At 40.4% G+C, this 15,712-nt stretch overlaps 1 protein-coding gene across 3 annotated transcripts in view; it reads left to right on the top strand.

The window, feature by feature from the left end:
- SGCD (sarcoglycan delta) overlaps positions 1 to 15,712 on the top strand; it is a 547,542-nt gene that overhangs the window by 183,326 nt on the left and 348,504 nt on the right. For all 3 annotated transcript variants that reach the window (XM_008692457.2, XM_008692456.2, XM_008692458.2), the window contains exon 2: positions 6,502 to 6,690. In XM_008692457.2, the coding sequence (XP_008690679.1) occupies positions 6,502 to 6,690 (189 nt within the window). The remainder of the gene's footprint in view (positions 1 to 6,501; positions 6,691 to 15,712) is intronic.

The raw sequence follows: 15,712 nt of genomic DNA, 5'->3' as shown, positions 1-15,712 counted from the left end.
TGTGTGTGTGTGTGTGTGTGTACCCACATACAGACAGACGTGCATGGGAGGAAAATGGGTGATCTCATGAGAAACAATGCAAGTAGATGCAAAAACTGGGCCAGGGAAGTTATCTCTATGTTGGATCTAAATTCATGTTCTCAACGCATAGTCTCTGGGCCCCAAGTATCAGAATCGATTTTGGTGCTTGTTAAAAACACAGATTCCTGGGATGCATGGCAGATTTACTGAATTAGTAGAATTTCTTGGTGTGGGGCCTAGGAATGTGCATTTATTTATTTTTGATTTTTTTATAATAATTTTTTATTATGTTATGTTAGTCACCATACAGTACATCCCTAGTTTTTGATGTAAAGTTCCATGATTCATTACTTGCATATAACACCCAGTGCACCGTGTAATATGTGCCCTCCTTAATACCCATCACCAGCCTATCCCATTCCCCCACCCCCCACGCCTCTGAAGCCCTCAGTTTGTTTCCCAGAGTCCATAGTCTCTCATGTTTCATTCCCCCTTCTGCTTATCCCCCCTTCATTCTTCCCTTCCTTCTCCTACCGATCTTCCTATTTCTTATGTTCCATAAATGAGTGAAACCATATGATGATTGTCTTTCTCTGCTTGACTTATTTCGCTTAGCATTATCTCCTCCAGTCCCGTCCATGTTGCTGCAAATGTTATGAAATTGCTCTTTTTGATGGCTGAGTAATATTCCATCATATATATGGACCACATCTTCTTAATCCAGTCATCTGTTGAAGGGCATCTCGGCTCCTTCCACGATTTAGCTATTGTGGACAATGCTGCTATGAACATTGGGGTGCATATGGCCCTTCTCTTCACTACGTCTGTATCTTTGGGGTAAATACCCAGTAGTGCGGGGCACCTGGGTGGCTCAGTCATTGGGCATCTGCCTTCGCCTCAGGGTGTGATCCCAGTGTTCTGGGATCGAGCCCCACATCAGGCTCCTCTGCTGGGGGCCTGCTTCTTCCTCTCCCACTCCCCTGCTTGTCTCTCTCTCACTGGCTGTCTCCATGTCAAATAAATAAATAAAATCTTTAAAAAAAAAATACCCAGTAGTGCAATTGCTGGATCATAGGGTAGCTCTATTTTTAACTTTTGAGGGACCTCCACACTGTTTTCCAGAGTGGTTGTACCAACTTGCATTCCCACCAACAAGGTAAGAGGGATCCCCTTTCTCCACATCTTCTCCAACATTTGTTGTTTCCTGCCTTGTTGATTTTTGCCATTCTAACTGGTGTAAGGTGGTATCTCAATGTGGTTTTGATTTGAATTTCCCTGATGGCTAATGATTTTCAACATTTTTCCATGTGTTTGTTAGCCATTTGTATGTCTTCATTGGAATGTGCATTTAATCAACTTCTGCAGAGTGTTCTTATCTACTCAGAAGTCCAAAATCACTCCCAGTGGAGGACAGATAACAGTACCATCCGCCGTGCTCAGCTAAGTGGCGATGTCTCATGCTGGTGTTACACTGAGGTTTTGCTGTATGCCAGTGGTCCTTTATGGGAGGGACTAGAGGAGGATCCAGGTTTTGTGAGGCCCAAAGCCTAAACAGTTTGTTGGGTTGTTTTAAGGGGAAAAAAATTAAAAAATTAACAATGCAAACTAATTAACATGAATATACTTAGAATGAGAAGGGAAATTAAATTATTAATTTTTAAAAGGCCTATCATAAAATGTAGAAAAATAATATTGTGAATAATTAACTGACATGCTTTTTCTACACTTTCTGGTTGCATAGCCTTTGATTGCCTCTTCGTATGACAGCTGTTTGGCACTATCACTTTCTTGTACAGACAATAGAAAAACTCATTGTCTCTTATGGCAATTTCAACAGAACTGAGTTTTTTTATTATTGCTAGTTGTGATGTGCAAAGCGTGCAACTTTACATACAGAATAGAAACACACAGTGCACATAACCCGCAAACATAAAAATTCCAATTCTGTTTTCCACGATTCCCGTTTAAAAAATGGTGGAGCATTTTTCATTTTATATGCTGAATTGAATCAGTTCTCATCAGGAGAGAATTTCTGTTTTGACTAGGTGTCAGAATTGAATCCTACTTGAAATTTTACATATCTGATGATTGAAAAACAAAAAAGGCCACCTCGCTTCTGGCTTTTGCACTACCCATATATTTCTGGTGCTGGCCACGATAGGACACATTTACGTCACACCGCGTACTTTGGTCCCGTACCTTCACGGCAGTCTGCTTGGTGAGTTGACACCAAGGAGGGAAGAGGAATTTCTGGAAGCCATTCCTACACTAGGAGGACTAGAAATAATGTACCTCTGCAGGGAAGTGTCTGCAAATGATATGAATGTTTCCTACTGCGCCCAAACCAGAGGAACCCCCAGTTTACCTTCCTGTTAGTTGGAGCTCCAAAGTTAATGGAAATCATCCAGTGCCACCCAAAAAAAAGGGAGTTTGAAAAATACAAGGTCTTAACTAGTTGTAATTAAAACATGTTACTTTAGCCAATTTGATCAAACTGGATGATACCGTTAATGCATTACTAGGGCACCTCCCAGAATCACGAAACGGGCCTGGCCAAGAGAGGACCTTAAACTTCAGCTTCATTCCCTGGAGGGTCTTCTACTGGGGAGGATCAAAAGGAAACACAGATTGGAGCTTATCTTTCTTATGTTTTTATCATCTCAACGTGTTTCAGTATTGCCTAGAAAAATTAATGTACTCGGCATACCTAAATTTTCCTTTTCTATACAGCATTATTAGCAGATGTATCCATTCCCTTATGTTTGATTGTCATAGCTTCTTGTTGGCACCATTTGTCCAAAATTGCTCTCTTCCTTCCCCATTCTCTCTTTTTTCCCCTTCCCTTCCGAAATGCACACTGAGTTTTGTTTCATGTGGCTCATTAAAGTAGGCAGGGGGTGTGGTGGAGACTCAAGAGCCCTTGTGACAGACTGAACAGGCTACTACACATGCACGAGGGATCTGAGTTCTAATCCCCTCTCAGCTTTTAATTTGTTGGGTGACTTGAAAGAGAACTACTTCCCCTTCCTGGCTCGAGCACCTCAGCTAGTCAGTAAACATGGTGGGCAAAATCTGTGGTTCCTAGGAGTCCAAGTTTTCTTCCAAGTCCTCAGAAAGCTCTTTTTCCTGTTTTATATTCTAGAATTTGTTTCAAGCTTTTTGTCTTGAAATGGTCGTACTATTAAAAAATATATTCAATTAGGTCTTTAATCCATCTTTGGATTCAGATGTACTATAAGCTCCATCTGCAAAGTTTCACATTAGAATTCAGATATGGGGTTTAAGGAGTACACTTGTCATGATGAGCACCAGGTGATATATGGAATTGTTGAATCACTATATTGTACACATGAAACTAATATAGCACTCTGTTAACTGTACTAGAATTAAAAACAATAAAAAACAGCAAACATCTAAAATATATATATATTTTTCAAGGCCATTTTTTTTTTTTAGAAGTAGTCCCAAGTGCTTGGAATAAACTAGGGAAAAAAAATTTTTTTTGACCATTCTAATTCCATCATAGAGCTCAGAATTTGAATTTGTGTTTGTTGGAAGTTTATTTTGGAGCCTGATGCAGTCAGGGTTGAGAGACATTATTCTAGACCAGTGGTATGCAACCCTGTCTGTACTTTAAGATTACATGGGACCCTTTAAAAATGCTGGTTCCTGTGTCCTACCTATGTGATCATTATTGAAATGGCCTGAGCATGTAGGCTTTTAAAATCTCCATGGCTATCTCTAATGCACATCTAGGATTGAGAAACCCTAATAGAGACCATCGCTGCATTCTGTCAATGTCTAACGACCTTTGTAAGAAAAACAAAATCACAAATGTGATATTCATATCCCTAGTCTCTTAGAAGTATTTACTGAACATTTCACTTCCACTTTATAGCTAAATTATGTAACTCCCACATCGGTTGGGGCAAATGTCAAAGAAAAAGCAACTGGTGTGGTCCCAATACCTTTAGCTTCTGTACCCTGGTTTGTGAAGAATTTGTTCATCATTCCTACAAGAGTCCAATACTGTTGGTCTTGTCCTTGCCCTACCACAAACCCTATATCCATGCACAAGTGGGTCAGCTCTAGTCTTAAATCAGCTCATTCATAAAATTAGTTGAGTGGAAATAAAGGACCTTGCAGATAAGATTTTAAGATTCTTTGCTCATTTCCTTAATTTACAGAATATGTTTTAATGCAAAAGAAAGGCCTAATTTCCTTCAAACTTAGAAGACATTCTTACCGCTTCTAACTGACCTTGATGTGTTAAAAGCAACAACAACAACAACAAAAAAACCAATGACTTTGTTGTGTTTCCATGTTGTTACAACACAGCCCTGTTGTACAGAATTGTAAGAAGCTGACTTGCGAAATGGAGATCCTCTTGTAACACGAAGTTCCCTGCTTGGTTGGGAACCCAGTGCTTTGGGAGCCTAAAGTGAAAATGTACAGGGGTACTTAAAATGAATTCCCCCACAGTGTTTGGCTTAAACTTCTATACCCCCAGACAGCAGAAGCTTTTACAGTAGACAGGAAATTCATTCATTCATTCATTCATTCATCATTTATGCATCTGTTTTTTTCACTCGTTCATGCCATACACATATATTTAAATAAATACTCATGTGAAGACCTGATTTTGGCAATAGGGTAGTGTCCAGAATAAGACAGATGTCATGTAGGACTTCATTGAGCATTTCCGTTGACCATAAATAAAAATGCACTGGGTTTTTCAGTGGAATTCCACTGATGTCCAAAGGCCTTGAGTTCTCAAGGGGATTTTTAGATTTTATGTGTACATTTTAATGATTATCTAAAAACTGTAATCATATTCTAACCCATCTTGAAGATGGCCTAATAACCAAGGATGTGATTTTTAGGAACCCACATTATGTTTGTCATCGTGGTCACTTTAGTACCACATAGAACATATTTGATTGCTTTCTTTTAAAGATTTTACTTATTTGAGAGAAAGAGAGAAAGTGGGAAGGAGGAAGAGGGAGAGAGAATCTCAGGCAGACTCTGTGCTAAGCACAGAGCGCCATGCAGGGCTCGATCTCAGGACAGCGAGATCAGGCCTTGAGCCAAAACCGAGAGCCAGATATTTAACTGACTGAGCCACCCAGGCACCCCACAAATTAATTGCTGTTGACTAAGATGAAAATAAAGAGAGGTAAGCTTTATTTTGAGGGAATGTAGTATGCTTACAAGAGGGGCAGATGAAGTAAAGATCTCAAAATAAAGGTTTGCAGGTATTTGCATGGAGAAGAGCAGTAGGGGCTGTGTTGTCGTGTGGCTCATGGCAGAGTAGGGATGATCTCCGAAGATGCTTTGCTGTAAAGCCCTGGGTACCACATTATGCCACTTAGTCTTAGGAAATCATCATCCTTTGTAGTAGTCTGTTACTGTCCATTTTCAATGATACACATTAGTAGCTTTGTTTGTATTTAATTTTAAAATTTGTTTTGGATTTAGAATTTTATAGAAGTGATAAGTTTACTTAGATTTGTGTTGACACCTAATTAGTAGTGCTAGTATAAAGATCATTTTGTCAACAGCAGGGATTAGGGAAATCTTCCTTCCTTTAAGGGGGATTAGTCTATTACTCAATATTGACAAATATTTTTCTAAGTTATCTCACTGTACTATAATCACTGTTTAACGAGTTCATTCCTCCCATTAGCCTGCAAGCTCCTGGAAGGCATATCCACATCTTCCTTGACTTCAAGCCTCTTTTATGTTTATTAAATAAATGAGTTGATTAAAAATAATAAATAAGTAAATAAGTTGATTGACGACAATTGGAATTGTGTAACTCCTAAGGACTAAGTCAGCACATAGTGAGGTTTCTGTCGAGGGAGACATTTAAGCATAGACTATCACTTGAAGACCCCTGCGTCCAGTAAGGCTTAATCTGTTCCCATCAACATCCCTTTGAATTGTAAAATAGGGGGAAGATGAAAATTGTTACTTTTCCCCCTGACTTTCTGGCAGTACAGAGTGATTGCATTTGAGATCATTTTACCCGCCCCCCAATAAATTGCCTGAATAGTATTTATCATACCACTACGATGAACTGCTGGGGTTCATTTATTGTCTCAGACAAATTCTCAGTTTTACCCTCCGGACTTGGGGAGGTGGTTGAGTGTCTCCCTCACAAAGATGTTGGAATTCTAAGAGTCATTTGGAAAATGGCTTCCTAGGGGTCCTGTTCGTCCCATGGTTATGTGTGCCCGTGAATGTCTCAGTATACATCACGAGAGATGGCTGCATAAAATGAGAGGACTCACACAGCGTCCACAGGAGCCACTTTTGTCCAGAGGCAACAGATTTTTGGAGTTGTCAGGAGGGTGGAAACGTACAGGCAGCAGCCAGCCATATCTCTTCATCAGTTGATTTTTTTTCCTTTTCTTTTCTTTTTTTCCCCCCTCTCAGCAGTTTAATGTGAGTGCTTCTCTCTCGCCTTGTTTATTTCAGATGCCTCAGGAACAGTACACGCACCACCGGACCACCATGCCCAGCTCCGAGGGGCCACAGGTATACAAGGTGGGCATTTATGGCTGGCGGAAAAGATGCCTGTATTTCTTTGTCCTACTCCTGATGATTTTAATACTCGTGAACTTGGCCATGACCATCTGGATTCTCAAAGTCATGAACTTCACAATTGTAAGTAAAAACACACGTTTCTTTAGCCCTTCTTGGGGGAAGGGAAAGCATGGAGCAAAAAGAAGGAATGTGGAGAAGTGGTGGTAGTAGGATTCAAAATACCTTGCAGCCTGGCATTTGGTTATAAAATATTTCTGTTCACATTACCTGTGGGGATTATGCCTCAGCAGCTGGGAATCCAGGTTAGAGGCGTTTCCCTCCTTTACAGTCACTAGTGTGCTGTCCCTCCATTTTGATAACTGTGTTTCGGTATCCTGTAGTTTCCAAGCCCTTTGAGTAAATAATGCAGGGAGAAATATGGGCCAAATTCAAAGTACCAAGTTTTCCCAAGTTTTGGGAGTGATTGTGAAAGGGTTTGTGAGGTAGAGGGTAGCAATAGCTGAGTAGAATAAGGCTTTGTCGATTATCTAAGAGTTTTAACTGTCTGTGTATACCTGGTACCCCATTGCTGTGGTTAATTGAGACCCTCCTGGATTTGTAGGAGGCCAGTTTTCTTTGCCCCTGCCTGAGCAGGAGGGAAATGAGGGGGGGGCAGCTATGCTTCACTTTCTTTAAGAATTTGTGTTCATGCTTCTTTGAAGAAATTCTTGCAATTGGTAGTTAGGGGCACTATGTACGTTGAACATTTACTTGTTAAAGTTCAAATGAGAAGAAAATTCTGGAAATAATGATTTCTGGAGTTAGCCTGAGGTTTCCCCCACCCCTCGTTTTCCTAGAGATTCTGGCAGTATAAGTACTTTCACTTTTAGTGAACGCATAGTGGGTAGAAATCTGCTGCCCTGAGATTACTCTCATTTCTTGTGACATCAAAAGTAAATAATTAGATTGCCAATACAAATAAATCCTGTCTGATAAAGAAATGTGACCATGATACAATTAACAGGAAGGTTTTTCATATGAAAATCCCCAATAGGATAGTGGATTTTTGCCTTTTCTGGATTGTAAAGTTCATTTTTATCCTTAACACAGTCTGCGTGGTTGCACTTCCCTGCCTTTGCGGGGGCAGTATCTTCTGCTTAGGCTGCTTTTCTCCGTCTTCCTGATGTCCCTGTCGCTGCCTGGTGAAACCTTTGATCCTCCTATAGCCCCGTTTACCCATTTCTTATTATACTCATCACCTTGGATAATAATTTTTACCTGTGTTTCACAGACAGACTAACTTCGAGAGGAGTAAGACCTGCATCTTTTTAGAGCTTAGGGCTCTAAGAGGTGTCCAAAGTCCATCTGGTGGTAAATCCAAGACCACAGTTGCCATCTGTTGATGTGCATGTCCTGGGATGTCTTTATTTTTTATTTATTGTTTTTTAAAGATTTATGTATTTGAGAGAGTAAGAGACAGAGCGATGTGTGCGCACATGAGTGGGGGGAGGGCAGAGGGAGAAAGAGTCCTCAGGCAGACTCCCCGCTGAGCGTAGAGCCCTACACAGGGCTTGATCCCAGGACCCCGAGATCATGACCTGCACCGAAATCAAGAGCTGGCCACCTAACCGGTTGAGCCCCCCAGGCGCCCCCCGTGATGTTTTTACTTTCTGTTTCATGAACTTATAAAGTGGAAAAGCTTTTGTTTTGTAGTATTAAGAGAAGACTGAAGCTAGGGCAGTAGAATGGAGAATAAAGATGTAAAAGACATTTAAAAGATGGTGTTGGCGTACCTCAACTGGGATGTAGGAGATGAAGGATTAGAAGAGATTCTGGAACATTTCCAGGTTCTGGCTGGTGAGATAGTTGAATGGTGGGGTCCAAAAAGCAAGATAGAATTCATTACTTTCCCATCGGAACCTATTTCTGTGATTTTTACCTAATCTGGTGTGAGGTTAATTTATAGAATCTGAAATATTTGGGGGTGAGCGTGGTAGAGAATATGAACTCACATCTTGAAAACTGTGATATCCTACAGATATGGCTTCTTGAGTGTGTTTTATCTGGCAAGCTTAATCGTGAGAGGTATATGTAAATGTATATTGAGTGACAATTCACTTTGATTGTATGTGAGCTTGGGGAGCAATATGACAGTAAGGTAATAATCTATTTGAAATAGGCTATTTCCTGTAGTTAACTAAATTGATTGCCAAAGTTGAGAGTTCTTAAAGCTTTACCAAACCAAGTACTTACTGAGGTGAGAATAATGCCATTATTAGCCATAATTGGTGCTTTATAATCATAATGCATTTGAGCAAATAGAGCTGAAGTGTCAGAAAATTGATCTTTCCCTGCAAGTTAAAAGCATATTTTTCCATCAATCACAGTATAAAACATATTCTTTTAGAATTATAATTCTATTCCACAAATAGTAATTTACTGACAGTGAAGATCTTGAGAAAGAATAAGGTATTAACCAATTTTATATTGGAGTATGTCGGGTGAAAGAGCAAGGAAATCAATGGGATAACAGTTAAGCATTTTATGCAGGGATTTTAAAATATTGTCAACAGAAAAGAGTGATTTTTTTTTTTTTTTTACATCTGGAGTATTCAATAATTTGCAGTTTGGGAAAATTCACAGTATAATCAAGCCCTCTGAGTAATAATGAACCAAGAGAATGATGTCATATGAAAGTATTTGGGAGGACTTGGCAACTTATCCAAGATCGGATATCCAGAATTTTACTTTGTGGTCAGACTTGTATTCTCTGCCATCCCCAAGGATATATGCTGGAAGAGCCCTTCCATTAGAGCAATCTGGACAAACATCCAACCAAGTTTTCTTGGTCCCAGAGGCAAATCAGAAGACAAATGATTTTGCTCTCCTGTGCTCTTCATAGGATATTCTGGTGTTCCTTATAAGGCAGGAGAGCAAGATGACACTTTGGTTCTCAGTTTTCCCCTCCGTGGAGGAGTGTGTGGTTTCCCTATACTGTGCACACTGTAATTCAAACTATCCTGGTCAGCACACACTGTGCTGAATATGGGGGCTACTATTTGCTAAGTGTTTTTTCTCTTAGTTTATTCTGTTAGTCACTGTGCTTGACCCTCAAAATATCTCTCATTTAATTTTCACGACAACTTTATAAATTAGGTATTATCTCCATTTTAATAAAAACAAATGCTCAGAGAAGTTCAGTGACTTGCTGAAGGACACACAGCTAATAAATAGAAGAGCTAGTGTTTGACTTCAAAGCCCAACCCTTTCCACTACACTGTACTCCTCCCCCTAATTGCTATAATGATCCGGCTGTTGAGCAAAACCGTACAGCCGCCACAAGGGTCACTGTCTTTGAGGCCCACCGTCTCTCATCTGATCACAAATGTCACTTCTTCCATCTGAAATAGCCATGGACATTTTCTGTGTAGAGTAGTTCCCTGGTAGTTATGAATGTTCAGTCCTCGCGTCATTTCTCTTTGCATTCTATCTGTTGACCCTCTCCCTCCACGGTCTCAGCCTTCTATTTTATCCCCTTGTGGTGTTCATGTACACATTTAATATAAACTTAGGAATAAGTTCTCTGTCATGGGGTGACATGGAGACTCAGTGCGTGCGTTCATTTGTGTTGAGCATTTATGGCAGCCTCTGACCCGCAGAAGACATGATATTGGCAACAAAGTCACGAGAGACCCTACACTGTAGTGTCGCCGGTAAGGGCTCGGACTCTGCAGATGGGTGTTGTACATACAGATCTGGCTTTGCTGCTTACTTTGTAAAGGTCCTCAGCCCTTCTGTGCTCTGGTTTCCTGGGAGTAACAGCAATACCTGCCTATTTATAGGATTGTCGTGAAGAGTCCATGAGGTCATGAGTATGAACTATCTAGAATGGTGGTCGGCACATAGTAAGTTATGTTAGTGTTGGCTATCATCATCGCCATTGTAACTTTTGAAGGCTTGTTTTGTGCCAGGCACTATGCTGCTGCGATTTATAAGTACTATCTAACTTAATTCTTATGCAAGTAGGTACTATTATGGTACCAACTTGACAAGGGAAGGGAGAGGCTCAATAACTTGATTTGTGATCACGTAGCTCTAATGAGACAGAGTAAAGATTTGAATCCAAGCAGTCTAGCTCTGGAACCCAGTCTGTTTGCCATTGTGACATATTGTGGGGCAGCACAAAAAGTCTTAGCATTGGAGAGAGGGGTTGTTGGCCAGCTTACTCATTGGAGCATGCGATGCTTGATCTCAAGGTTGTGAGTTCAAGCCCCACGTTCAGCAAGAGCTTACCTAAAATAAATATATAAATAAAAATTAATTACTTAAAAAATAAAAATAAAAAAGTCCTAGCATGAATGTCAGGGAACTGGATGCCTAGCTGGCCGTGAACTACATCACCTTTTTTCTCTGAGACTCAGTATAGAAATGAACGCATTGAACTAGGTGTCTTTGAGACTATAAAACTCTAAGGTATCTTCCTGTTGGAACACTGTGGTGTTTTCTTTTGGGCTTTGCCTTGACCACGTGTGAGCTCACTCCATAGAAGACGGCTGCTGCTGCCACCACATTCTAGCAACCCAATCCGAATAACGTGGCCTCGAAGGCCTCTCCAGATACTCTGTATTGATCATCTACAATAGCATTTAGCACAAGTGGTTATTAAGTGATAACATTTAGAAGGCTTGGGAATTACCAATAGATGGCGCGATCTCTTAGCGCGGTTGAGTGTGAAATCATTCACTGTTAGACAAAAGAGAAGCTTAGGAGTCACCTCATCAGATACCCTCATTTTGCAGATGATGGAATCAAAGTGGATAGTGAGGTTGCCTGACCCCGCCGCGTTGCCCTAACCATGACAGGAACTTCTCAGGAGCAGGGATTATGTTCTATTTATCTTTGTAGCTCTAACCCAGTGCCAGTATACAGTAGGCTTCCAATATGTGCTTGCCAATTATAAATTGCCTTTGTGTAGATCGTATGCATGAGATACTAGATGCACAGTACCCGGTCAGTGCAGGTCACGTGAGAAGTCCTCTGTAAATTATAGTTTCTCTACCTCGTTTAATAGATGACCTAACTTCTGTTTCTCTTTCCATTCAATTAAAATTATAAAATTCAAACCATTTTATTTGTGGTTACGTAAGAAATGAATGTCTATTTGTTTAATAAAAACTCAGAACTTAATGATTTTCCATATAGTCCTCATAAAAACCCTACTAGGTCACCATTGCCCATATTTTACAGGTAGGGAAGCAGAGGCTCGGAGAAGTGTGGTAACTTGCCCAAGGTCATGCCATCAGTGAACGATGAAGCTGAGATTGGTTCACAGGGAGTCTGGCTCTAAAGCCCATGCTCTTAGTACACTATGCTGCCCATTTTCCGAGTGCTATTTTTCATGAAGACAAATTGAATTTGTTCAGTGCAATGTCTAAAACATGATTTATTTACCCTAAAGTAAGATAAAGATCCACTGAGGGTCAGAGGAAGGCATTCTAATACTTGTAAATTGGACACATTGTAAAACAGTAAAAGCCAGAGAGAATGGACAGTGTGTTCCATAACTCAGAACACTGACATATCATCTGTTTGGAGAAGGCTCAAGGAACTGCGACCCAGTCAAACTAACTCAAGTAGAGGGGAGTGAGGATACACGTGCCCTGGGAGGGGGCGAGGAAGCTCGTGGGTACATAGGAGCACCTCACAGCAGAGGGACTGAGAGTGCTGGCAGGAACCAAGGCTGCTCTGGGGATGCCTACCCTCAGGCTGTCCCCAACCATGTGGCATCACACGCTGGGACGTTTGCTTCTGTTTGCAGGTTCCTTCTGCTTTTGTTTTTCCTTCAACTAACACCCCATGTTAATTCGGGTTTTCCACTTCTTTGCCATTTAAGCACATATTTATCTGCCCTTGACCTTCCCTTTATAATGACCTTTCCTCTCCAGCTCCCACCTCTACTTGCCCCCATCTCTGGTTACCCAGGTGACATCCCAGAGAAGGAACTGCATTGGCCCAGATGTTGCACATCACACAGTAACTTGTTGGGATGCCTAGAGGCTGAGGAAGATGCCCCATCAGCTGTGGGCTTGCAGGACAAAGCCACAGTTCTCAGAGTCTGGCTCTTTGGGCTGCCCGGCCAGGTCTTCCCTCCCGTGAGGTCAGAAATATACTTGAAAATCTTATCTATATTTGCTCTTCTATAAGCATTACCTTTTTAAAGCTTTTCTGTTTCTTCTCATTCGTTCTGTGACACCTTCCCAGAGTAAGCTGATGACTCCCTCTTCTGTGTTCCACTGTACCTGCCGTCGGGCAGTCGGCTGGGGGAGTGCATTCAGTACTGCATTTACTTATTTCCCTGGCCCTCTCTCTTGCTAGGCTGGGAGCTCCAGAGACAGGAACCTTAAACTATGCATATTTGAATCCACAAGTTTAAGCACCTCGCTTAGCATATAGTATTTAGAATGTTTATTGAATAAATGAATGGGGGAAAAATCATGAATAGCCGTCACTTTAAATTAAATGTGTAAAGATAGGTTAATAGAGCTTTATATAGCTTTTAAAATGAACTATTAGTTCATTTATTAAGGTAGACAGATCATAAATGAGATGAGTACTTGAATTTGATTATGAAAAGGTATTTTTAATACAGACACTCCCTCCTGTGTATCAACTACCTGCTACATTTTAATTACATGAGAAGAGAAGGGTAATAAGGGAGTTTGAAACAGAATTGAAACAGGAGATGTCATCCTAGTTAATATACAGATTTGCTCAGCAGATGAAAGGAAGTGATATTATTGGCTTTAGACTTTTCATTTAACGATGTTAATGAATATATTGTGTATGTGAGCAGCATTCACTTTAGCTCCTACACTGAGAAAAACATGCTTCTGACCCTCAGTGCTTTGACTCTTGTGGTCACTTTCTATCCATTAGCTCAAGTTCATCAACCTGAAAAACTGCCAAAATGGTTGTTTTTTTTTTTAAGGCGACATGAAAATTGTAATGCAGGAAAAACAAAAAACAAAAGTTCATTCTGTTCCATGATCAGCCCTGGGATATGCTCTGCAATGTCCTATTCGCTTTGAAGCCTACTGTGTTTTATACCTTTATAAGAATGAAAATCTTCAAGTATGACTTTATTCATTGTAACTGCTACGGAGTACTGTGAACCAAGCTTGTTACAAATTTGTACAATGTATTGGCCATATTAGCTTCGATTCAGTCAGTATTTCTTAAGCACATTACTTGTGCAGGACACCGTGCTTTGTTTGGACAGTGAAGATTATAATAAAGAAAATCCTGGATTTTAGTAGACCATAGTTTACTAGGAAGCAAAATAAATAAATAAATAAGTAAGTAAGTAAGATATTAATCCATTCCCAAAGTGACACAAATTTTAAGGGAGTATCAAAGAAGAAATCAGCTACAGCTAGAAGGCACTAGAAGACTTCCTGAGTCTTAAAGGATGGGTAAGGCCTTTTGAGTCATGTTGAAAGCAGAGAAAGCATCATGACTGTAGCCTGGATATAGTGTGTTAAACTTGGTTGGGGAGCCTCAGACACTAGGGTTCCAATATTGAGAGCTCAGGGCCCTGGAGAGAAAAGATGGGGTGGGGAGGAGAAGAGTGGAAACTGACACACTCTTGAGAGGTCGGACCGAGAAACTTGAGCTCTAATTAAAAGCAAATGACTCTGCAATGTTAGTCTGTTATTTGGGTAATATCCATGATTTTTGCCACTTCTTATTGTTTTCATATACTCAAAATTCCTTTTAGATGATTGTAGAATTGAGAACAATAAAGAAAGTCAGCAAGCTCCCTAGAAATATTTTTCTTTTCATACATCACACATAGCTCCTCACACATGGAACTTTAGATCTTACGGGTCATGTGGCTGTTATTCTGTCCCGTTACTCAGAACTCTGAATGACTCTCAAAATCAGAAGTTATGACCATCTTGGAGCTCTGTTCACTCTCACTGAGGCATGAAGCAATTGTAGGAGAGAAGTTCCCAGTCCCAAGGGGTATGTTACCACAGAGAACTTACAAATCAGTCCTCCCTTAGCAGACAGGGGTTATTCAGGCTGTAGAAACACACACACACACACACACACACACACACACACACACACAGAGTAAATATGAGGAGGTTTCAGGTCATTTGAGTTGCCTGAGAGTCATTAGTTAGCGTTTCTAAGCTCAGAGTGGCTTTGTAAATACTTTATCTAGAACTGCACTAATAGGAACTTAAAATTGACATTAAAAATTCGGTTCCTCAGTCACACCAGCCACCTCACAAATATTCAACAGCTCCTCTCGTCAGCAGACCAGATAGAAAACATTTCCATCACTGTGGGGAGTTCTCTGTTACACAACAGGTCTAGAACCTACTAACCTGTTTAGATCGGCCTTGGTGGGTGTGCTCAGACCTTTGAACAAAAAAGTTTTTCATTTCTCTCCATACAACAATTCTTGCATTTTCTTTCTGTGTCGTAGACAATTTTTAGTACCTGGAGCCATGAGATTGAGGTAGAAAAACAAAAAGCAAACAAAACTCAATTTATCAGAAGGAAGAGAAGAAAGTTTCTCATAATCTCATGAACAGATGACCCAAGATAACTGGTTATAATGGCCTTGTTCCTTTGCCACACACCCATTCTCTGTCCCCTTGCTTCCTTTCAATACTCCTCACCGGGAAGGTAGTGAGACGGTGATAGATTTTTCATCTTGCCTGTGAGGAGCAAGGTGGTCCTTTGTTGGGCACACAGCTCTGTTGAGGGGGGAGGGTCAGGGACCATTTCTGAGCCTTATTCTCTCAATCTGTAAAAATATGCAGTTTGTACCAGATGAAATACAAGGTCGTCTCTCCAGAGCTTAAATAGTTTCTATGCCTAATTGCTGGATCCTCCCATACTCTTTAACTCAGAATGAGAGATTGAATCATTTTTTCCTCTAGAAGTAAGTGTGTGTGTGTGTTTGCTTACACTATATTTAGATAAAAAATCCAAGATGCTATATGCCAGGAAATACATCTCATGTGCCATTTAAAAACATTGAAATCTTAATCCGTTCAATTATTTAATGAGTAATTGGTCTCATTATCTATTATTACCCAACAAACTACCCCAAAACCTGATGACTTGATGTAACAGCAGTAATTAA

This window comes from Ursus maritimus, unplaced genomic scaffold (assembly GCF_017311325.1).
Source record: "Ursus maritimus isolate PB19 unplaced genomic scaffold, ASM1731132v1 scaffold_15, whole genome shotgun sequence".
Classification (NCBI taxonomy): domain Eukaryota; kingdom Metazoa; phylum Chordata; class Mammalia; order Carnivora; family Ursidae; genus Ursus; species Ursus maritimus.
This window is presented reverse-complemented; position numbering and strand designations above follow the sequence as displayed.